This window comes from Ambystoma mexicanum, chromosome 1q (assembly GCF_040938575.1).
Source record: "Ambystoma mexicanum isolate Mex_15411 chromosome 1q, UKY_AmexF1_1, whole genome shotgun sequence".
NCBI lineage: Eukaryota > Metazoa > Chordata > Amphibia > Caudata > Ambystomatidae > Ambystoma > Ambystoma mexicanum.
The window spans coordinates 103,232,094-103,256,620 of NC_090922.1; the positions used below are offsets into that span (position 1 = coordinate 103,232,094).

A 24,527-nucleotide genomic window follows, 5' to 3' on the forward strand; every position below is an offset into this window, starting at 1 on the left:
AAGGAGGGGTGCGTGGAATGTCAAGTACGGAGGCTTACAGGAGAGGGCCTGGATCTCTCCCACTCGTCGTGCAGAGGTGATGGCCACCAGAAACGCTGTCTTCCACGATAGGAATTTCAGAGGTGTCGAATGCAGAGGCTCGAACTGAGGACCCATGAGCCTAATCAGCACCACATTGAGCTCTGACGCCGGGGCCGGAGCCTTCACCGGCGGGAACGAGCATAATAGTCCTTTCATGAACTCCTTAACCAGGCGATGCGACCACAGCGACAATCGCCCCTGAGTTTTGGTGTAGCGGGAGGTAGCCGCCAGATGCATCGTGATAGAGGCGTGCGCCAGCCCCGCCTTGGCCAGCAACAGCAAGTACGGCAGCACTTGAGGGGCCGTAATCCGTAGAGGGTTTATCTTCTGTGCACGGCACCAGACGGTGAACCTCTTCCATTTATGTCCGTAGCACTTAAGAGTCGAAAAAGCCCTGGCCTTGGCAAGTACCTCCTTGCAGTCCGCCGGGATCTTGTATCCTCCAAACTCTAGCGCTACAGGAGCCAGGCCTGCAGGTTCACCAACCCCGGGTCGTAGTGCAGAATCACGCCTCCTTCCCTGGCGAGAAGATCTGCATCTGCCGGAAGCTTGACTGGAGGGGACGCGGGACGCTGACATGTCCAGAAGGTCCGGGTACCATATCTGTCACGGCCACACCGGTGCAACAAGGATCATCCTGCACCGGGACCGTCTGAGTTGACTGATGAGTCGCAGGAGCAACAGCAATGGTGGGAACGCATAGAGAAACGGGCCGTCCCTGGGAAATGAGAACACATCCCCCATGCTCCCCGGCTGGAGAAACCTGCTGGCTAACCTCTGGCACTTGGTGTTCGTCGCCGTCGCAAACAGATCGATCTGGGGATTGCCCCATCGTCGAAACAGTAGATCCACCTGATCCTACTGAAGTTCCCGCTCATGGCAAGAGTGCAGCTCCCTGCTGAGTGAGTCGGCAACAGTGTTCTTCACTCCTGCCAGATGAAAGGGTACCAGGAACATCCTCTGGGCGACGGCCCAGTGCCATAGGACCTGCGCTTCCTTGGAGAGAGCTGGGGATCTGGTGCCCCCCTGCTTCCGAATGTAGAACATCGTGGTGGTGTTGTCGGTGAAGACCCGCACCACCTTGCCCTTGAGGGACGGAGGCAATGACTTGAGGGCCCAAAACACGGCTCTGGGAGCCACAGGTCTCTTGCGTGGAGATTCCCGGTATGTGCACCCCATCCCTCCAGGGAGGCGTACGTCGTCACCATCTCCTGATGCGCTGGGGTTTGAAAGTCTGTGCCTGCCGTGAGATGCACGCAGACACCCCACCACCGAATCGGAATGTCTCGTTAAGGGCGATGCATCTTGCATCCAACGGACATCGAAGAACTCTTGCAGTGGCCACATCCGCAGCCTGCACAGCCGAACGAGGTAGACACATGACGACATCATGCCGAGCAGAGACTTGATGGACTTCACCCTGGCAACTTCCATGGTCAACAGCCATTGTACCTTGCCCAGGGTGGCTTTTATCCTTTCCTCCGACGGTGAAACTAGGCACGCCACCGTGTTGTGCCTGGCTCCCAGGAACAGAGCGTCCTGCGATGGCTCCAAGCAGGACTTTGCATAGTTTATCGAGAACCCCAGCTCCGTGAGCAGGCGGACGGTCCTCGGTGTGTGCTCGACGGCGAGTTCCCTTGACTTCACTCAGATGAGCCAATCGTCCAGTTATGTTGTAGATGTGGATCCCCTGCAGGCGCAGCGTTGCCGCCACCGGTGCCAGGTACTTGGTGAAGACCCTTGGGGCTGACTTCAAACCGAAGGGCAGGGCCTTGAATTGATACTGCCGCCCTTCGACCACAAAGCGCAGAAACTTTTGATGCCCCTTGTGAATGGGGATGTGGAAATAGGCATCCTCCAAGTCCAGCGATGACAGGAAGTCGCCTTCCTCCAGCTGTCCCAGCACGTGCTGAAGGGTGACCATCCGGAACTTCTGAGATGTTATGTATTTGTTGAGGGGGTGGAGATCTATGATGGGCCGCCAACCGCCGGTCTTCTTTCGGACGAAGAAGTACCGCAAGTATACTCCAGAGCCCCGGAGCCTCTTTGGGACGAGTAGCAGCTGTGGGATGTGGTTTTCTTTCCTGGCCAGAGGTGGGAAACAGGGCCACTTCCTTTAGAACTCCAGAGTGTGTCCGTCGGCCAGGGCATCCAACACCCAACGGTCGGTGGAGATGGACTTCCACACGCTGACGTTCACCAGCCGGCCTCCCACCGAGTGCTCGGATGGGGGCCCAAAGTCACGGCCGGTTTAGTCCTGCTTTGCCGAGGCCTTACCACCTTGGGTCCCTTGGCGACAACGACGATGTTCTCCAGCCTTGCTGCAGCCTCTGTAGGCCTCCTGGGACGAAGAACGGGCCGCTTGACAGTACTAAGAAGAGCTGCCACCGAATCTTTTGGAGGTACCCTGTGTCTTGCATCCGCAGGACTGAAAGGACGGCCTTCGTTGTTGGAGTGTGCCTAAGGCACGGGCCGTCTCAGTGTCTGCCTTGATGGCCTGCAATGACTGGTCCACCGCCTTGCCGAACAAGTTGTCCCCATGGAAGGGCATGTCCAGTACCCTCGCCTGTACATCCCGATGGAAGTCGGTGGCCCTGAGCCCACCACGCAGGCGAAGGCAAACACTGTTGCCCATCTGGCAGAACCCGGTGTCGGCAATGTCCGTGGCCAACGTGATGGCAAGGTCCGAAGCCACCTCGCCTTCTTGTAGGATTTCAAGGGCCTCTGCCCTCTTGTCATCTGGGAGGAAGTCCAGGAGGGGGGCAATTTTAAACCACAGCTCCTTATCGTAGTGGGCCACGATAGCGACAGCGTTGGCCGCCTTAATGGTCGTCCGGTTCCCCATCTGGCAGGGAAGTGGGAGTCGATGCCGCCGACCCTGCAGATTTCTTCCTGGCCGCCGCAGAGACCACTGAGTCCAGGGGCAGCTGCGCTCTGATGCGCATCAGTGCAGAGTCTGGAACCCGGTATTTCTTCTCATACCGGTCTCTCTTCGCCGGGGTCGAGGATGGGTTCTTCAGGAGGGACAGCCCTTCGTCCCAGATGTTGTCCAACAGCGGGACCGAGAGCATGGTCTTCCCTTTGGCCTCTCGTCGCTGATAAAGGAATCCCTCCTTCTTCTGTTCTTCGGGCAGAGCTGAAAAAGCTCTGAGGCCCTAGCAAACATGGCATGGAACGAGCCAATTTCGTCGGGGGGAGAAGCCCGCGGTAGCGGCAACGGGAGATCTGTTCAGTCGTCGCCGCTGTTGTCCGTCCCCATCGTCGCCGTCTCGTCCCTCGGCGGAGGGGTTGGAGGTGTAGGATGGCAGGGGGGGAGTGGATGGACTCGCCTCTGCTTGGGTGGAGGGTCCTGTGACGGTCAGGCGCCGCGGATCACCCCCTTGAGGCAAGGGCATCCTTGTCCTTATTTCTGAGCACAGGGTGTGCAGGGCTTGTAGGATGTCCTACCTGTCCGTCGGTGGTGGCAGTGGTTGCAACGGGAGCGTTGGCAGCGGCGTGGTGTCCTCCGGTGCCTCGCCGTCCTGCCGCCCCTCATTAGTTCCCTCGTCGCTTTTCACATCCGCCTCGTCGGGGTCCTTCCCGTAGGACCTGGCTTCGACGAACTTCTTGTCAATAACTGCCTTAAGGCCCGAAAGCTCATCCTTGCAGGAGATATCCGAGTCCGGCAGGACTACCGTGCCCCCCCCCCCCTTCTTCTCAGCCAGAGGCTTCACAGGGGTCTTTTCGATGGGCAGGAAAGACGATTCCCTCCAGGTGGGTAGGGAAACGCTTGGCTTGGGGGTCGTCTCCCCTGGGGCCGCTACCACTCCCTCAATTGAAGCCTTAGCCGGGTGAATCTGGGCCTTCACGACCTAAGGCGCGTCTGAGGCCTTCACCATGGGAGGAGGGACAATGCCTCGCTCCCCATTGGCTTTCTCTGTCGGAGTCGACTGGGCCTTCTCCAGAAGCTTACCCGGGTGGTCCGACTTCCTTTTCGTCGAGCCGGAGCGTTGGCTCATGGTGGACGGCGTTGGCGATGCTGCGCCCAGTCTGGCTGCCGCAGCGCCCGTACCAACGGCGCTCCCGGTGCCCGTGGACTCGTGGTGCTTTGCCTTATGTTAGGCCCGTGTCGCCAGAGCACCCACAAAGGTCTTAGAAGACCGCTCAGGAAGTATGCTGCCGTGGCTCACCTGCCGCTGGGTTCTTCATCGCCAGCCAATCGGAGAACCGCTTGTGACGGTCCTTCATGGTGCGGGAGGACATATCCTTGCAGAACGCACACGCCTCCTCCACGTGCGATTGGTCCGAGTGAAGGCAGTAGAGACACAAGGAGTGCCCAATGTCTGAGAAAATGTTCCGTAGTCCACATCAAAATCGCCTTTGAGGGGCATAGATGTTTCCGAAAACGGGTCCCTGTTAATCGGATGATGAATCGGTGGAGCTTGAGGCTCAATTGACCGACAAAAATAGAGAAAACTCTTTGAGAAAGCGCAATACGTGGTAAAAGCTCGAGAGCTAAGCACGAGGACTCTCAACACTTGAACGTGCGGTAAAGATCTGAAGATGGCTGCCAGAGGAGGGGCTTAGGTAGAGGGCCGTCATTGGCTGAGTGCAGTATGACCCAGAGACCAGTGATTGGTTATTAGGAGAAAGAAAAAAGAAATTTCAGAAACGAAACTGAAACTGATTTTTTCTTTACCGAGGATTCCCAGCCTGACGACGGGGAATATATATGAGCATGTGAATCCATGCCAGACCCCATGCTGGAGAAGAGAAGTATACTCCAATTCAGAGAACCTAGGAGAGGGGGAGAATATGATTGGATAAAGTCATATCAAACCTAGGAGAAGTTGAATTTAAAGACTGTAAGATAGATATACAACCAAAGACAAGAATGTGAGACTGTGAAGGAAAGTGGTCATAAGCTTATCACTAAAGAGAATACAATATTCAGGAATTCTTTGGAACAGCTACAAGAGCTCCAGAAGGATATATCATGAGAATATCCAAGAAGATTGTCTTAAGAAACTTATGTTTGAAAGAGACATTTCTATCAAGAGAATATGAGGAGACCAGAAAAAACCAGGAGACAAGAGACATGAAAAACTCAAATTAGGCCAAAAGAATATTAGTGGTAGGGTCAGGTAGAGTAAGGTGTGGACCAAGGACATTTGTTTTGTACTTCCTGACGACAAACGAGCACCTTTAGTTATTTAGATAGGCAGGGTAATCCCTTTAGCGATAGTGAAAGTTAGGCCTTTTTCTTATAGTCTAAATAAAAGAACCCATAAAATGTCCTTCAAGTGTCTGACTCTTCCTTCCGACACGCCACAAGGCACAGCCTATGGACTCCTGCCCTCAGCAAAGGAGTTAATAGGCTATGCATTGTATGACTTCAATATTGCTATTGTGTTTCCTGATACCAGCGGAATGACTGGGAAATATTAAAAGCATGTCAATTAATGAAAGACCCAAGCTGAAGATTGAGCCTAGTCATATCGCCTTCTAGAATTCCCATTCTTAATGCATTATGAATCAAACAGGCTGCTGCATTTCCTTCCAACGTATGGAATAAGCAAAGCATCGAGTATGGATAATCTGAGGCACTTTTTATAGGTTTACCTGCTGCCTGAGCAACAGGATTCATGCAGTGGTCTGTATGCTTGTGATAAGCGATAAGAGCCTGAACAGCGCTTGGGTCAGATGCTCGAGACAACGGCTGACTCTACCTAGATGAAACTGTCAGTCATATGACATTAGATGAATAAACACTGATACATGTGAACACCAACCATTTGTTCACCCCAGACATTGGTAATCTACATTTCAGTTACTGAACATACAACCAAGTACGAAAAGAATACCAAATATCATCAACTTTACTTCAAAATCAAATTCAAAAATCCGTCCATACACAACCAAGACTTTCCAGGACACACCAACTCCCATGACATTAGTTTTACCACTGAATAGTTTCTGTAGGAGTAACACTGAAGGTCACACTATGTTGCCTCTATGAGGATGTGCACACATGGCAGGATCTCCTGCTTCATGCATGCAATCCCATGAAGAAAGGATCTCCTGCCCCTTTGAGGATACTGGTCCTACTCATTGGAACGCCTCTACTAGGTTAGGAGAAGGAGCTATGGTTTAAAAAAAGATGAAAGTCCAGAGAAGTATTTGCAACCTCGAGCAGATCTAACCCAGGTAGAAGGACAAGCTGCATAAAAGAACAAGTTAATTCTTACCTTGTAACGTTCTTTCGATGGGATGTTCCTCCGACGTATTCCTTATCTTAGATATCTCCTTCCACCTTTGCTGGCCTCGGAAAATTTTTCTCTAGAGGGCGCTGCGCGTCGACGTCCGCAGAGTCGATGTCCCTCGACAGCCGCCGTATCGACGTCGACGTCATCCTGCCTATAAAGGCCGCGCGCAGCGTCTGTTGCTCAGTTCCGTTTTGTAGCCCACAGTATTTCTGTCTGGACTAGACTAATCACCCTGAAGGAGCATAAGCTGCAACAACAAGGGAAGTAGAACTGCGGGGATGGATGGGAGGGTCGATAAGGAATACGTCGGAGGAACATCCCATCGAAAGAACGTTACAAGGTAAGAAGTAACTTGTTCTTCGAAGGGATTGTGTCCTCCGACGTATTCCTTATCTTAGATAGGCTCCCATAGCAGTATTCTATTATTGGAGGTGGGAGTACTGACTTCATGCTGCCTTTTATTGATGAATAGAGTGCAATACTGCCCTTCCAAACCTAGTCTCTTGACTGGAGGAGGAATCCAAGTTGTAAAATCGTGTAAAGGTATGGACGGACGACCATGTGGCGGCCGCACAAATGTCTTTAACCAGCACTCCTCTTTTGAGGGCCGATGAAGCTGTAATACCTCTGGTCGAATGAGCCCTAAGGTTTTGAGGGGGCTCTTTTCCTGCCAGTTTATAACATTCCAAAATGGCTAGAATGATCCATCTGGAAATGGTCTGCTTAGTTATCGGTAACCCCAGCTTGTGACCTGTGTAGCCTACAAACAGCTGGTCTGCTTGTCTTATCCTGGCTAGTCTACTGATGTAAAAACTTAAAGCCCTTCTAGGGTCCAGCCTGTGTAACCTCTCTTCCTCTTTCCCCGGATGAGGAGGAGGATAGAAAGATGGCAGGGTAATCTTCCGAGTGATATGGAATTCAGAAACCACCTTTGGGAGGAAATTAGGCTTCACTTGCAGGACAACTTTGTCTTTGTGAAAGATTGTATGAGGGGGTTTACAAGAAAGAGCTTGTAACTCGCTCACCCTTCTAGCAGATGTAAGTGCTATTAATAAAACAGTTTTAAGGGTAAGAAATCTTAACGAACAAAAATGGAGTGGTTCGAAAGGTGTGCCCATCAGGAAAATTAGGACTAAGTTTAAATCCCATAGGGGAACCTGGAATGGTCTTGGGGGATAAACGTTAGTTAATCCTTTTAGAAACTGTATTACCAAGGGTAACTTGAAATAGGATGGTTCTTCCGCAGTGCACTTAAAGATGGATAGCGCTGCGAGGTAGCCCTTAACGGTGCCAATTTGAAGGCCTGAATTCGCCAAATAGAGTAGGAAGGACAAAACCATTGGTGTACCACATGAAAAGGGGTCGATATTCTTTTCTCTACACCAGCTGCAAAATCTGTTCCAATGGCAGCGGTATAAAGACTTTGTTGCTGGCCTCCTTGCCGAAAGCAACACCTCCATAACATCATCAGGGAGGTCCCAATCCTTGTACCTCAGCCTTTCAGAAGCCAGGCGTGAAGGTTGAGGGTTTTGGATTCTGGATGGAGAACCTGACCTCCCTTCTGTGAGAGTAGGTTCTCTCTGAGTGGAAGTCGAATTGGAGGGCAGATGGACAAGTCTAGAAGGTCTGGGTACCACATTCTCCTGGCCCAATCCGGGCAATTAGGATCATGGTTTTCCGGAATCTTCTCAACCTCCTGATCATTTGAGGAATGACAGGGACCGGTGGGAACGCGTACAGAAGCGGAAACTCCCAGTCCACTATGAACGCGTCTCCCAGAGCTCCTCTCGGGGGAAATTCCCTTGAGCAGAACAGATCGCACTTCCTGTTGACACTGGTGGCGAACAGATCCACCCGAGGGGTTCCCCAAAGGGCAAAGATCTCTTGAAGGACTTCCTGAGCTAGTTCCCACTCATGGGAGACTGTGCACTGCCTGCTCAGAGCGTCCGTTGTCAAGTTCTTCTCTCCGGCTAGGTGAACTGCCGATAGAGAGATTCCTTCTTGGATTGCCCAAAACCAGAGCTGCATAGCCTCTCTGCACAGGGGTAGTGATCCTACGCCTCCTCTTTTGTTGAGGTAATGCATGGCCACTGTGTTATCAGGACATTCTTCCCTTGTACAGCTGGCAGGAACGCCTTCAGCGCAAGTCTGATGGCCCTCAGCTCTAACAGGTTGATATGTAGTCTGGACTCCGATGGAGACCAACGACCGCTGATGGTCAAGTCGTTGGCGTGGGCTCCCCACCCCTTGAGTGAGGCATCCGTTACTACTGTTACCTCCAGCCAGGGTTGCCAAAACTGTTCTCCTTTCAGAATGTTCTCCTGACAGGCCCACCACTGAAGGTCTCGAGCCACCCTGTCGGGAACCTGAAGAAGATCTGTCATTCTTCCTGAGAATTGTGACCACTGAGTCCTCAGTGCCCACTGGAGGGATCTCATTCTCAGGCGAGCCTCTGGCACTAGGAAAATGCAGGATGCCATGAGGCCTAGCAACCTCAAAAAGTCGAAGGCTGGGAGACGTTGGGCATTTTGGAACTTGGTAACCATCTGTAGAATATCTTGAGCCCTCACCTCTGGTGGCGAGGCTTTTCCCAGGGAAGTGTCCAGGATCGCTCCGATGAACTGGAGTCTCTGCGATGGTATCATTTGTGACTTCTTTAAATTGAGGGAGAAGCCCAGTCTGTGAAGGTAGTGGCAAACGTGATTTAGCTGGATCTGAGCTTGTTACGAAGATACAGCCCTGATCAACCAATCGTCCAGGTAGGGGTAGAAGTGAATCCGTTCCCTCCTTAGACTTGCCGCCACTACCGACATTATCTTGGTGAAGACCCTCGGGGCGGAGGTCAGCCCAAATGGCAGCACACGAAATTGATAATGAGAGTTGCCAATTGCGAACCTCAGGTATTTCCTGTGTTTGAGATGGATAGGCACATGGAAATAAGCATCCTGAAGGTCCAGAGATACCAACCAGTCCTGGAACTGAAGGGCCTGAAGGATCTGAGAAAGAGTTACCATCTTGAATTTGTCTTTCCTGAGGAATTTGTTCAATTCTCGCAAGTCCAAGATGGGTCTCAGTCCTCCGTCTTTCTTTGGAATGAGAAAGTAAGGGGAGTACCAGCCCTTGTTCCTCTCCGCCACAGGTACCGGTTCTATGGCACCTTTCTCTAGCAGGTCCAAAATTTCCTGCAAGAGGAGCGGATCTGGAGCTTTCTGAGAGCTGATCACCAGTGGATGACTCTGAGGTATGCGTAGGAGAGGCAGACAGTAACCTTGGGCAACTGTTTCCAATGCCCAAGCATCTGACGTGATAGCCTGCCATTCTGCCAGATGTTGAGTTAACCTGCCTCCTACAGGTGTCCTGTGAGGGAAGTCCTCAGAGTGTTTTTGGGGCGGCTGATGCAGATGCCGATGGTAAAGAGGCACCTGCTGTTGCTGCGGCCTTTGAATATCTACCCCGTCCACCTCGGGTAGTTCTTCTTTGTCCCCTTTGAGCCGGTCGTCCTCTACCTCTTTCGCTTCTACTCTGCATTCGGAAGGACTTGCCCCTCGCAGAGGTTCCTGTGGGACGAAAATGTGTCTGACGGATTGCAGCGCCTAGGGATTTTGCTGCTGCTTTTGATGTTTGCAGTTTTTCTAAACTGTCATCCGCCTTTTTCCCAAACAAAGAAGAGCCATCGAATGGCATGTTCAAGAGCCTGGCTTGCACATCTGGGGCAAAACCAGACTTTCTCAACCAAGCGAATCTCCTGGTTGTTGTACTTGCCGCCATTGCTCTGCTGATACTGTCAGCCGAATCAATGCCCGTCTGGAGGGATTCGCACATAGCGTCTTTACCGTCCTGTATGATATTTAGGAACGCCTCCCTTTCTTCTCCCTCCGGGATGCAGTCAGCCGCTGTAGAAGCACACACCCAAAGTGTATGGCTGAATATGGTGCAAGTAGCATTAACAGATTTTAACGCCATGCTACATGCCGAAAAAAACTTTCTTTGCCATAGCATCATATTTCTTATCGTCCCTGTCCTGTGGGACGGTAGGGTAAGCAGTCTTGACGTCAGTAGAAGATGCTGCCTGTACCACCAGACTTTCTGGGGATGGGTGTTTTGACAAAAACTCCGGGTCTGCAGAAGATACCCTGTATTTAGTAGACAGTTTTTTTATTTACTGCCGGGACTACATCTGGGGTTTCCCAGTTCGTCATGATTTTCCTCTGAAGAGCTTTATGAAAGGGCACTACAGGATCCTCCTGTGGACCTTTGTCAAGAATATCCGTGAGGTCATCTTGTTGGAAAGCCTGTGAAGGTGTTGACCACCCCATAAATTCTGTGATCCTGGCCATTAAGGCTCTATAGGGGGTTTCAGCATGCTCCCCCAGGTCTGGCCTAGCGAACTCCACCTCAGGGGAAGTGTCTAACCCACTTGCCTCATGTATGGAATCATGGAGATCCTTTAACCTGCGTTCTTCTGAGGATAACTCCTCTTGAACTGGGGTTGCAGGTCCCTGCAACTCAAATGTGTCTTCCTGTTCGGATAGTTCTCCCTCTTCCATAATTGAGGACATAGTTCTCAATTGTTCTGAACTCACAAAGGGTGTAAAACCCATCTCCAAGGCAGAGGGTGCCAAACTTGTCGTAATCAGCCTCGAAAACGTCGAGTTCGTCGACGCCGAAGGCTTCGGGCGTGGCGTCAAAAACAAAGGCGGACGCCTCGAGGTCCTCGATAGAATTGGGATTCTGCTCGAGGAAGTCGACAATCTCGACGCCATCGAGGACCTGGGGATAGCCACTGGGTGCGTCGTAACCGTGACTTTCCTTGGCGTCGACGCCGGTGTCGAAGATGGCGTTGAGTCGACACACCCGTGTGTCGAGGGTCCCTTCGACAACGGCGTCGAAGACACCGACCTCGGCGTCGACGGAACCTTCGTCGATGGCGTCGACGGAACCTTCGAGGAAGGTTTTGAGGTCATAGCTTTACTCGAGGGTTTGTGACGCGCTCGAGAAGCTTCCTTCGCCGGGTACAGCGACTCGCTGCGTTTTTGACCTTCGGGTCTTTCGACCAGAGCATCGCTCTCGGCAGTCTTCGAGGGGGTCGAGGCCGCTTTCTCGAAGACGCTTATATTTTTGCGGAATTCCTCCCATTCAGCCCGGGAACTATGTTTCGTGGGGCAAGGGATTCTCTTAGGAGAAACAGAGGAAGAGGAGGACGGAGAAGGGGATCTTCGACGTCTCCTCTTCGAGTGCTTCGATCTCGAGGAGTGATGGGACCCACTCCGAGACCTGGAGCGCGAATGGTGACGAGGAGACGAATGTCTCGACTTCGTCGAGGAAGAAGCTTTTGAAGTCTTACCTTTCTCCAGCTTCCCCCTACGCTCCTTCACGGCCTTAGCTGTCATGGACATACAGTCCTCGCACTCCGAACAATGGTGTTCAGCTCCCAAACACCACAGACAAACTCTGTGAGGGTCAGTCAGCGACATCTTTTTCCCACAATCTCTGCATTTTTTGAAGCCGGACCAAGGGGTCGTCGGTTCCGACGAGGAAGCCATCGAGTACGGATCGAATATCTCGAGGTAAATAGGATAAATTGTCTACGAAACTGAGCAACGGTATTCTGAGGCACTGAGTAAGCGCGGAAAAACGGAACTGAGCAACGGACGCTGCACGCGGCCTTTATAGGCAGGATGACGTTGACATGGCGGCTGTTGAGGGACATCGACTCGGCGGACGTCGACGCGCAGCGCCCTCTAGAGAAAAAATTTCCGAGGCCAGCAAAGCTGGAAGGAGAATACGTCGGAGGACACAATCCCTTCGAAGTGCGCTTTCTAGAGTGGATGTTTAGGCAAAAATCCAGCCTGTGCCCTTGTGTGATGCCATGTGTGGTGCCACAACTGCAGTATCTGTATGGGCAACATCTACAATCTTACAGTAAAGGTGGATCATGTACAATGGAAATGCATGCTCTGTTCTCTCAGCTGGGTACACTGCAAGGGTCATGTCTGAAGAACAAATCATTTATCTTAAATTAATGTTCCGTCTGATGATTAGTCCTTCCTCCCACCGAGTACTCATCATTGAATAACTGTCTTCTTATGTTTTTTTAACAGGGTGGGCAAGGGCCATTGTGGTTCTGCGTCTGCTCTGCCTGGCGTCCATGGGAACCCTGACGCTGGACATGGCTGGCTAGTTATATAGGAGTTATACAGAAACACACTGTGCTCCACTTATATTCTAAAACTATTGCAAGATGACTTGAAGCAAGAAAGATCCTTTAGTGATTCATGAGCTTACTAAAACATACAGGGATTGTAGACATCCTACAAAACACATGAATGCTAGAAAGTGCCTTTTATTTATTTAACCCCTGTAGATTTGGTCATTTTGCAACCTACTACACCAACACCTGGCAAATAGGAGCAACTCCCATAGAGGGAAGTGTGCAGAAGCTGTCATTCCGGAAAGGGAATCTCGACCAGAAAGGCTTTTTGAATAGTGAGTGAATTTGAAATGTGACAGTTGAAACCCTTCTGCGGTTGTGGTTGTGATGAGTGACAAAGGAGGCGGTTCCTTAATACACTTTATGACGTGCATTCGCATATGGTGATTACGATTTACTCTTAGAAGTAACACCGGGGCCTAAACATGGAGAAACCGGCCATACACGCCCTGAGAGGTAAACTTTTCTAGCCGCTCTCAGGGGCAGGCCAAGTAATTTTCACCTGTTCATTTTTTAATGTATAGCACTAGGCTATTTTTTTTGTTTTTTTGTATTTTTGCAGTGTGCGGTTCTCAAGCGTCGTGAGAGATGAAAAGTTTAGCTACTGTTTTTTGCTTATGAATTACCATGGTACCATTTTCAGAGTACCAAAATTGATTTGCGACTACCTGATAAGCTCCTGAGGAATGTTCACCAATTATAGGATTAAGGAACAGAAACATGTTGAGCGAGAGCGAGGGCCACTTAAGTTACATTGAGCCTCAAAACAAATGAAATTGTGTGCGATAAGTCACCTTGAACAAACCAAGTTTTTGATTTGTTATTGATTGCAAACAGTCCTTATTAGGGAAGTCACAATAGCACTTCATAAGAAAGTAGCCCTTTATTGCACTTTATCTGTAATGTATATGTATTATGAATTTGTTTTGAGTTATGTATCAATTTATTGTAGTCTATTGGTTGTTTTTTAACTTTTCTATTTTGGAATAAAAAGTGTAACATTTGAATGAGTTTGTCCTAGATAGTTAGTCATTTTTCTATTGTAGAACTTGTGACTCACGCCTTGTCTTTCCCCACTACTGCAAGTCACCACACATTACCTGACCCCACTTTATTGATTGCTAGATTTAGATTCTGGGTTAGGGTCAGGTCCACACTTACAACCATACTGGTATGTCCCGGAGTTCTTTTCTAATTTCTCTGGTGCTGGTATATATGGAGCCACCGCACTCCTTAACCGCAGTTCCACAGAGAATTGGTACAGAAAATCCCAATGTCCCCACTATCTTTGCAATAACCTGATGCTTGTGCAGCCCTGAAAGGATATTTAGAACTAGAGAGGTGTTGAAGCCACTGGCTGCTTGCAAGTCAGAAGCAAAATCTGCTAGAATATCCTCCCTGTAGGACTCATCAGGGAAATTCTCAGCTGCCACTAAATACATTGGTTCAAAACCAAAGGTTATGGCATCCTCTTCCTCATCAACAATTGCTGACATTTTCAACAGAACTGGCCTCTCTTAGGAGGGGCATATTCCAGGGAAGCACGGCATTGAGGAGAGTGGAGCCTGGGCTTTGATGCCCAAAGACAGAGCCGTACAGGATTGTGGTGGTGCCAAGTCCACCAGAGGAACCAGAAGAGAGCCAACAGCATACGGTTGCAGTCCACCAAGAAACCTCTGCTGGCTTCACTTTGCATAGTGGGGTCAGAGAGCACTACAGAGGCGGAAGCCGTCAGCACAGTGGCAAAGATGTCCAACATCTGCTGTCAGAAATGTCCCCATTACTCTAGGGTCTAGGTGAGGAAGGGTCCTGTGCAGGTAGTGAGTTCTTGGAGGTGTCTTTGGAGCAGGAGCAATGATTTACTTTCTGGAGGAGGAAGAATGATGCCTGGAAGAATCTCTGGTGAAAGGGGATTTATATGGCTGGACATATCGGCTTCTCAACCACTGTCTTTTTGGTTTTCTATGTAGAGGACTTCGAAGGGGTCCCTCTTACCACCCTGTTTGTGCTAGAAAGTCAAAGGTTTGGTGGCACTCACCTTGAGGGCCTTTGGGTACATTGACTGGCAGGAGCTGGAAACCTCATTGGTCTGGTCCTCCAAAGGCAGTTGAGGCATACCCTATGGGCATCTGGCACACACATTTTCCTACCGCAGTCCGAAAAGTGCCTGAAGCTCAAGGCCTTTGAGGGTTAGTCACCCTCCTCCCGGGAGGATAGCTCAGGGGTAACGTGCTCGCCTTGGAAGCAAGACGACACGGAGCAACACAGGTTCGATCCCCGGGTCCGCGCTTTGAAACCTCTGGGTATTAAGCGTGTTATAAATAACCTATCATATATCATATCATATAGCATGATGCAGCAACAATTCAAGCAAAGTTTTTTTTCCAAAAGTGTGCCGAGTGTGCAAAAAAGGAACAGAGGCCATGGAGCACGACACCTCCATATATACTGGCACCCACGTCCTGTCCAGCGAAAGGGTGTGCCTAGGTGCCAGGCACAGCGAACCTAAAGTCGTGCCATGCCCCCTGGAGGTGAAAACATTTCCAAAGACAGCTGGCGCTGGAAATAGAAGATCAAAGATGAGGTATCTGTGGGAGGAAGCAATCCATTAGAATGGTCCATTTGACAAAGCAGTGTGCTTTGAGCTGTGGGTATTTTAAGGAGCATGTGTGTTTGGACCTCATGCAAAGAAATCCACTATTAGTTGAAACAAGTATAGCTATGAGGTATCTAGGAGTCCAATAGATTTGTCCTGTGCTGTTTTCGGTTGATTCACAATGCAGTGTTGTTAGTGCATGGTAAGAAGCATGTCTGCACTTGGATTTGTTGTTTGGTAACACAGTACTTCCTGGGACGGTTACACTGTTGGGACAAGGCTGTGCTACTTGGTATGCAGTGCTTAGTTTACTGGACGTAGAAAAGGAAATAAGTTAGTGCTCAGTTCTGTTGCTTGAGAAAGCTATGCTACCTTGTGAGGGGAATACTATAGAGAAGGAGTCAGTGCTCACAAAATGCACTGCTTGGTCCTTTCCATGCATTGTAAGCGAAATACCAGCTGTAATTACTCAAGGGTTTATAGAATGGTTTGAATAAAGGAAAAAGGTCTGCACTGTAGTCTATTGCTTGGAAATGCAGTGTTCTATGCGCAATTCTATGTCAAGACGGAGGCGAGCATTATGCTTCATCTTCTCATTTATTTGCTCTCCAGCAGTTTCAGCAAAGTCAATAAAATAAACATTTTTTTTTTCAAACTTCCTTTAAAAACTTCATTTCCCATCAACCCTAGGTCCCTGTTCCCAGTGTCCTGGTCATGTGACCTAGTCCTTCCTCTTCCTGTAACCTCCTCTTCTTTTCCTGCTCTCCAGAGATAAGTACCCTTTTCATCTAGCTGCGTAACACTACAGCATTTGTATGAGGGTTTGATAGTATTTTAGTTTATATTTTAGAACTGTATATGAGCATATGAGCTGTGAAGGCAGGGACCGCGCAGCGTATCATTCCGAGTTCGGAGTATGTGGTTTTGCTAACGCGGCGGCCCTGTGCTGCATTTCCAGCACATCAGGGGTGGCACCAGAACGTTCCGGTTTCACAGCGCCTGCAGCGCGAAGGAACCGTGAGCGGACCCAGAGGAGCCTATGAGGGTCTCCTCGCCTCACGCTCGCAGTCCGCGAGCGAAGGATTGACCCCCACCCTTCGGGTGGAGGAGGACAGAGGCTCCGAGCCTGTCAGCGCCGCGGCCCGCTCGCACGCGAGCGTGGCAGCGGCCCCCACCCTTGGGGGGGCGGAGCGAGAGCTCGAACAGAGCTCCGCTCACAGCCCCCACCTTCGCGTGGGTGGAGCCTAACGCCGAGAGACCGGTGTTAGGATTGGAGGAGCGCTCGGCCCCCTCCCTTGGGAAGGAGGAGCCGGAAACGCTCCGGAGTGTTTCGCGGGCATTGCGCTCCGGTCTCCCGTCTGTGACACTCGTGAATAGTTTTACCTGGAGGCACGGAGCCTTCAAAGAAAATAATTCAAAGCAAAATATTGCAGCGTTACAGCTCAGTGAGAGCTTTTTCTCATTACTACAGTGCCCTGCACTCACTATCATAGAAACTGCCTTGCAGCACAGGTGCAGCCTCAGGAGAGAGTGACTAGTGGACGTGCCAAGACACCTACGCAGGTATTACAGGGCACCAGCCAGCACACACATCATGGCTGAATATGAATGGAGTGAGGAGGAGCAAGAAGCCACATATTCAGAGGACTTAGCTCAAAGCTTCAAAGATGTGCTAGGCGAATCACTCATAGAGGCAGTGGGTCTTGGGGTTAGACCCCTGCAGGAACGCCTGTACACAATCGAATCTTTCCTGAGCCAAAAAGATAAAAGCACCTCACCACGACCTAGCACGTCCACAAGGGCCGCGCCAGAGGGCCCTCAGGGGTGTACTAAGGCCCGGAAGAGCGGGAACTCTTCTGACCCCCTGGGCCAACTTGACGGGGTAGATCTTAAGGCCCCAGAGGCATCCGACGCTTTCCTTAGGCTGAAAGAAGCTTTTATGTCCAAGTCGGGGGTGCCATGCCTCATGACCCCCTACCCAGGGGAAGATAATATGGGAGATACAGCAGAAGAGGTCCCTCTAGAAGAGGAACCCGCCGAATCTCCGACATCCTCGCAGGAGGAAGGTGAGAAAGAAGGAGATGACGGGAGCTTGACACCTCCAAAAAAGAAGCTGAGAAAGTTGAACAATAGAGGAGGAAACCTCTGACATGTTTCAGCCAGAGGAGATCAGAAACCCGAAATCTTCAGAATGGGTGCTCTCTCCGAGAGTGGCGCGATATATGACACAGAGGCTTCGAAAAGCACTGGAAAAGGAGGTGAGGCAAAGGATGAGGGTGGAATGCCCCAGACCGGAACTCCCAGGAAAGGTGGCAGAAGCACCGGAATTAGACCCCAAAATGCTAGCCTTTGTAGCTAAGTCAAATAAAGATCCGAGAAAAGGGATCGACCGCTCCTGGAGGAGTTGCCAGGAGAAGGTCCTGGATCTAGCTAGGCCTCTGGCATAGATTATGGACCTGGCAGAACGAGCGAAGGATACAGGGGAAGAGATCGACCCGGAAGTACTGGCAAACTGGGCTCAAAGAGCCGTATGTCTGTTAGGGAACGCAAACTGTGCGATATCTTCAGAGCGCAGAAGAGGCCTACTCCTGAAAATAGACCAGAAATTAGGAGACCTATCCTCTTACGAGGCGGGCGAAGCGGCTCAGGGCCTGCTTTTTGGTTTAACATTCGGAAAGGAGATGGGGAGGTTCGTAGGGACCTACACCTCGCTAGAAAAAGCACAGGCCTCAATAAGAAAGATTTTCCCCGGAAGGGTTTTTGGAGGGACCGGTCGATACCGAGGCCGAGCGGCCGGTCGCTATCGAACGTCCAGAAGGCCTCTTTCAAACAGAGCACAATACTGGGAGGATAAGAAACCAGACACCTTCTTCCAACCCAGAGGCCGTTTCCCCAGAGGAAAGAGAGGAAGAGGTCAAGGAAGAGGACAGTACGTCCCAACAGGTGAGAGCATCCGTATATCCTGCAGTAGGAGGGAGGACAGCGAAGTACTGGGAAAACTGGCGCGCGCTTTCCAACGACGCTTGGGTGCTGCAGTCAGTCAGAGGTTTACACATACATTTTAACCAGACCCCGACCCAGTGCAATGCCCCCAGACCTATAGTGACAGCAAGAGTAGAGAGAGAGTTGTTACACGCAGAACTGCAGAGCCTAGCGAAGAAGGGAGCTATCGAGCCATGCAGGGCTCCGAAGTTCATCAGCAATATGTTCCTGGTTCACAGAAAAGAAAAAGTGAGACCAGTCATAAATTTAAAGGACATGAACAAGTGGGTAGTCTACAACCATTTCAAAATGGAAGGGACGCACCAGCTGAGAGACACACTCAACAGGGCGACTGCTGGCCAGAATAGACCTGAAGGATGCATATCTCACGATTCCAGTAGAAAAAGAATACCGATCTTTCCTGGCCTTCGATTGGGACGGGCGATTATGGCAGTTTGCCACGATGCCGTTCGGGTTGGCGTCCGCTCCCTGGGCGTTTACGAAACTGATGAAGCCAGTAGCAGCGGCGATCAGGGAGAAAGGAATACGGATTATCATCTACTTAGACAATATCCTAATAATGGCGAGCAGCAAAGATATTCTCCGTTACCAGACCAGCTGGGTAGTGAATCTCTTAACTTCCCTGGGTTTCCTCGTGAATATAGAGAAGTCGGAAATGGCGCCAACAAAAAGGATAGAATTCCTAGGTTTTATCATAGATACCAGGACAGCGGCCCTGGAGCTGCCGAGCAGGAAGATCAGAGACATAAAAAGGGAAATAAGGAACTGTCTCGGCAGCCCGACCACATCTCTGCGAACGATAGCACGGATTGTGGGCCTGTTAGCAGCATCGATCCAAGCGATCTTTCCAGGACCCCTGCATTATCGAGCCCTACAGAGGCTGAAGATAAGACACCTGCAGCAGGGGCTCGATTATCACCAGTAGGTTCCGCTGGACCAAGAGTCCAGAACAGAGCTAGAGTGGTGGCTCCAGAACATGGAGGCATGGAACGGCACAGCCATTTTCGGCGATCGCCCAGACATAGTGATAGAATCGGACGCCAGCAGAGCAGGCTGGGGGGCCCGATGTGGGGAGCTCCAAACGGGAGGCAGATGGAGTTCGGAGGAACTCAAGCTGCACATAAACTGCCTGGAGTTATTGGCAGGCTCTTTTGCAATCAGAGCCTTCACGAAAGACAAAGTGAATTCTTGTATACTGCTGAAGATGGACAACATCTCGGCAGTCAGATAAATAAATCACTTAGGTGGCACGAAGTCCAGATTGTTAGCAGAGATAGCCAAGGACTTTTGGCACTCCTGTCTGGAGACCGGGACAGCAGTGATAGCAGAATATTTACCAGGCGCCCAGAATGTAGTGGCGGACTGGAACTCCAGACATCTCACAGACTCCAGCGACTGGAGACTAGACAGGACAGTCTTTCTACAGATAGAAAAGCTCTGGGGACCGATTCACACAGATCTGTTTGCGTCCAGACTGAACGCTCAGAAGAGCAGATTTTTCAGCTGGAGGTTAGACCCAGCAGCAGCAGGGACAGATGCCTTCCTCCAAGACTGGAGGGAGGAGATACTCTATGCGTTTCCACCATTCGTAATGATAAGCAGAGCTTTGACGAAAGTATGCAGGGAGGCAGTGAGTCTGATAATAGTAGTCCCGATATGGAAGTCGCAAGTATGGTTTCCAGCGCTGATGGAACTAATAGCAGACTATCCAAGAATATTGCGACAAAGAGAAGACCTTCTCACGGACCCAGTTGGGTTGTATCACCCTCTGAGAGCGAAGGGGACGCTGCCGCTGATGGCGTGCATGATAGCAGGAGACGCTGGAATCTCCCAGGAATTTCGGCAGAGGCTGCGAGTCTCATCGCAGAGTCATGGGCTCCGTCGACTAGAAGGAGCTACGACGCAGCATGGAGCAGATGGTGATGGTCAAGGTGGTGCAGGAGGAGAGGTTTTCATCCTGTTTCTGCCCCTTTAGTAGAGATTCTGAATTTTCTAGCAGAGCTTTTGCAGGAGTGTATAGATCCGCAATATCAGCAGGTCATACTCCTATAGAGGGAACCCCAGTAGGGGAGAATGTAGCGGTGATTAGGCTTCTAAAAGGGATTAGATTTAGGAAGCCGCCGCAGCCAAGATACAAGTCCCTATGGGACGTTACAGTAGTATTACGGCTACTAGCAGACTGGCCCAGTAATAGATACTTGTCATTAGGTAGACTGTCAGAAAAGCTAGCAATGCTTTTGTGCACGATTTCCTGTAGAAGAGTAGCAGATGTCAGAGCCCTTGATATAGACAGAATGGTATACGGCCCAGATGGAGTGACTTTTCATCTGGCCAGGAGGACGAAGACAGATTCTGCATCAATATCGTACCCGTATATGCAAGAGCATCCTAAATGGTGCGTGGCCGCATGTATAAGAGAGTACGTGCATAAGACAGCTGAGCTAAGGCCGATGGGGACGACGCAATTGCTGATCGCGCGCAGGAAGCCGCATAAAAGCGTAGCAACAGCCACCATAGCGAGGTGGGTTAGAGAAGTTATGACGCTAGCAGGTATAGACATGGCGAAATTTGGAGCACACTCAGTGCGAGGAGCAGGAGCATCCATAGCGCTGAAGCAGGGCGCAACGTTACAGGATATACTGAAAGCAGCTGATTGGGCTAGTGATAATACGTTCAGAACGTTTTACTTTAAACCTATTAGCACACTAGCAGAAGCTATGGTAAGAAGCTTTGAACAAGCATAATGCTCGCCTCCGTCTTGACATAGAATGAAGATTCCCCCTGCTAATAGCGCAGGGAGCTCTTGATTCTATTAAAGACAAGGAGGCGAGCATTACTTTCCCGCCCTAGATACAAAGGAGAGACCGAGGGGGGACAAAGTAATGTACTGTGTTATGTATCTGAATGTATAACAAGATTTTCCTCTCAGAATAGGGTGTGTATCCGCCGCCCTAACACGTATTGTTGTTTCCGCCTTAGGAGACGATTCGAAGAACAACTGAAGAAGTTCAAGAGAAGAACGAGACAAGTTGATCAAGATCGCAAGTTAGAAGGCGAGGGATCGTTTTCCGCTGAGGTCTACAGTTCAGAGACTTTCCGGAACAAGTTGACAGTTCAGTATTGGTTATGATTCCAGTTGAAAAGCAGTCAAAGAAGAGGAGGTTACAGGAAGAGGAAGGACTGGGTCACATGACCAGGACACTGGGAACAGGGACCTAGGGTTGATGGGAAATTAAGTTTTTAAAGGAAGTTTGAAAAAAAAAAATGTTTATTTTATTGACTTTGTTGAAACTGCTGGAGAGCAAATAAACGAGAAGATGAAGCATAATGCTCGCGTCCTTGTCTTTAATAGAATCAAGAACTCCCTGCGCTATTAGCAGGGGGAATCTTCATTGTAAGGGGCAGATCTGTTCTTATTAATGGAATGCACTGCATGGGGTTTCACTGTAGGGAACAGAGCTGGGCTAAAGTCTGATTCTTGGAAATGCTATGTCTGTGCGACAGGAGCACTGTGAGGACCCTGATGATTTTTGACATAACAGACTTATCTATTTACCAGTGATTCCGTTGTTCAGCCTGCAAGAGGATATATGGAGGCAAGGATTCCAGTGAAGTCTGCAAAAAAATACAAAAAACAACAAATACAATCAATATCAGCAGATCCTTGCAATGGGGCGATTTATATTACAATACTTTGAAATCGAACATGGATTAATGGATGCAATACATAGAGTAACAGTAAATGTGCGCTTTGGGCGAGATACTGTGAAAGGAGGGATACGGACCACAAGTTTGTCAGTGCTATATGTGAAAGGCAAGCTACGTTCAGGCCTAAACAGCAATCAAAGGAAGGAAAACCAATGGTACCACAGAGATTCACCTTCAGGTTAATGAAACAGAGCTCCACACTGGCTATTTTACATAGCTCAGGTACAGTTGTATCAAGTGGAGGAACTCAATGATCTTGAACTTATCTTGAACCAAGTATGGTGGGTACGTTTTCAACTGTGGCAATTTGAGACCCGAGAAAACTAGATTTCCCACTTTAACCATATTATGTGATCTGGAAAAATCAATTGGTGCACATTTGTTTGAGGAATCCACACTCCACCTTTCATCTTTTCTGCTCCTCGTTTCATCATGAATAATCCCCTGCAGGGTTGCATCACTCAGATACAGAAGGCCTGGTGCCACGTCAAAACCAGGTTGCAGTGGAGTGGGTGGTTGGGGGGTGGCAGGATTTCATTTTGGACTGTGTTAGAAGAGGTTTGGGTTAGTTGGAGACAGCAAGGTAGACCTCTTGGTAAAATGACTGGGATTCTGGCCCGTGCCCTGGCCAATGTTTGACCAATGCTTTGCCCTGTCCTCTACGGGCAAAAGTCCCAGCAGGCCACTGAGCATGAAATGGGTGAATGCAAGCTCCCTATATGTTGATTTCTACAGGTGAAAAGCTTCCTTTTCATTTAATTATTATTTAACTTTTTTAACTGTTGCAGCTTCACTTTTTAGTTCAAATGAGCAATTTCATAAGGATCGTTAGACATGCAGTGAACTCTGCTGTGTCGCCAACATAACGTTATCAGTTTGCAACTTCCTAAACAGTCGTCAAGGTTCAGTATGGAGAAAGAAAGATTACCAAAGCATTGTTCCCTGGCCAAGAGTTACAAGCTGAGGATATAATGTTTTACTCGCCCCTCCAACTGCACCCCCCCCCCCACACACACACACACACACACAATGAAATAGGCAAAAAAACAAATCAGGATGATTATGTGGTTAAAGATTCTAATTCACAAACTGGAAAAACAAAAGTGTTCAGCCCAGCACATAGCACCAGGAAGGGCCAGAGGGGGGACAACCACCATTCAGGGTAGAAGTCAGGCCTCTTATAGGTTTGGTACAACCCCTTGACCCCCAAACCAGCTCCAACTGTGCTCACGAGGAACATCCAATCCCAGATCTCACCCAATTACCAGTAATCGGTGCAGACTCTCAAAAGAAACCTTACCCAGGTGAAGACAGGAACAAAGTATAAAAACACCCAGTCCCAATTGCTTAATGTGTGTTGCAGGAAACTCAAGATTGGAGGCAGAGACTGGAGAGTGCTGGAGAAAGAAAAGGTTGGATAAATGGAGGACACTGGAGTATTTGCAGCATTGGAGAGCAGGTGAAGGTGGTAACAGCCAAGAGGGTGAAGGAGGTGGTTATCATTTCAGAGGATGTGAGATAGCAAGAGTCCCTCAGATGTAGCAGCCCTCTCACTTTTACATTTCAGAAAAGTGCTCAAGACACTCCTCTTCAAAGAATGGCTCCTCCCCAACACTCGGGTCCACACACCACCCATTGCCCAGCTGACAAGTCTGGGGGATCAGCTACCCTTATTTTCTCCTGAGGGTGCTTGTAGATCCCTTGCTGTGAAATGGCTCCCTCTCCCCTCTGCTAGCTCTATGCTCCTTTGTTTTATCCACTGCCATCTGCTTCCCCCATGACTTGTAAAGTGCGCATTTGCTTCCCAAAGCAAGGTCCACGCTCAATAAATATCCTAATAATAATAATGAGTAGGTAGTGAAAGCTAAGGAGGTGCCAGAGGAGATGATAATATCAGGAGATTATCAGTGGTAGTCGAGAGGAGGTGATAATACGTGTGGTGCAGGAGGAAGTGGTAAGACCCAAGGAGGAGGTGATAACATCAGAAGCCGGGAGTGAAACAGAAGATATAACATCATAGGGAAAGAGTGATAGTGGTGAAGGGTTTCCCCAAGGTGGAGGTAGCAGCAACGTGTGGAACATCAGGAAGTAAAGTGAAGACTGAGGCTATGACAGAGAACCATTTTCTAGACTGAACAGAAAGGTTCTGGCAGGACAGGTCAGCCCTAGGTAGAAGCAGAATTTGGGAGGGGGTATCAAGGAAATTATTGTGAGATCAGACAGGTGAGAAAGGAGAAAAAAGGAGGAAGCCCAGGTGAGTCCACAACGTAGGGACCCCACTATTAGCTTTCCCTGCTGACATCTTGTGATTCGTCCACCCGGGTGACTGAACACCAGAGTGGGTCTTGAAGGACGTGACCCCTGGAAAGCCTACATCGAGTTCAGACCAAGAAGTAGGGTTCAGATCATGCAATGTCAGAAAGGAGTGTGCCAACCCACTTCTGTATATACTGTAATGAAATGACTTCTACCCTGAAGGGCGAGTAGAGAACAGGTTACTTACCTGTAACTGTTGTTCTCCAGCATGGGTCTGGCATGGATTCACATGCTCATGAATATTCCCCGTCATCAGGCTGGGAATCCTCAGTAAAGAAAAAATCAGTATCAGTTTCGTTTCTGATCTGTCTTTCTTAGTAGTAACCAATCACTGGTCTCTGGGTCATACTGCCCCCAGCCAATGACT

At 49.7% G+C, this 24,527-nt stretch overlaps 1 protein-coding gene across 2 annotated transcripts in view; it reads right to left on the reverse strand.

Annotated features, from left to right (window-relative positions):
- Nucleotides 1-24,527, reverse strand: part of CTU2 (cytosolic thiouridylase subunit 2) — a 773,185-nt gene that overhangs the window by 28,271 nt on the left and 720,387 nt on the right. For both annotated transcript variants that reach the window (XM_069635914.1, XM_069635904.1), the window contains exon 14: nucleotides 21,693-21,751. In XM_069635914.1, the coding sequence (XP_069492015.1) occupies nucleotides 21,693-21,751 (59 nt within the window). The remainder of the gene's footprint in view (nucleotides 1-21,692; nucleotides 21,752-24,527) is intronic.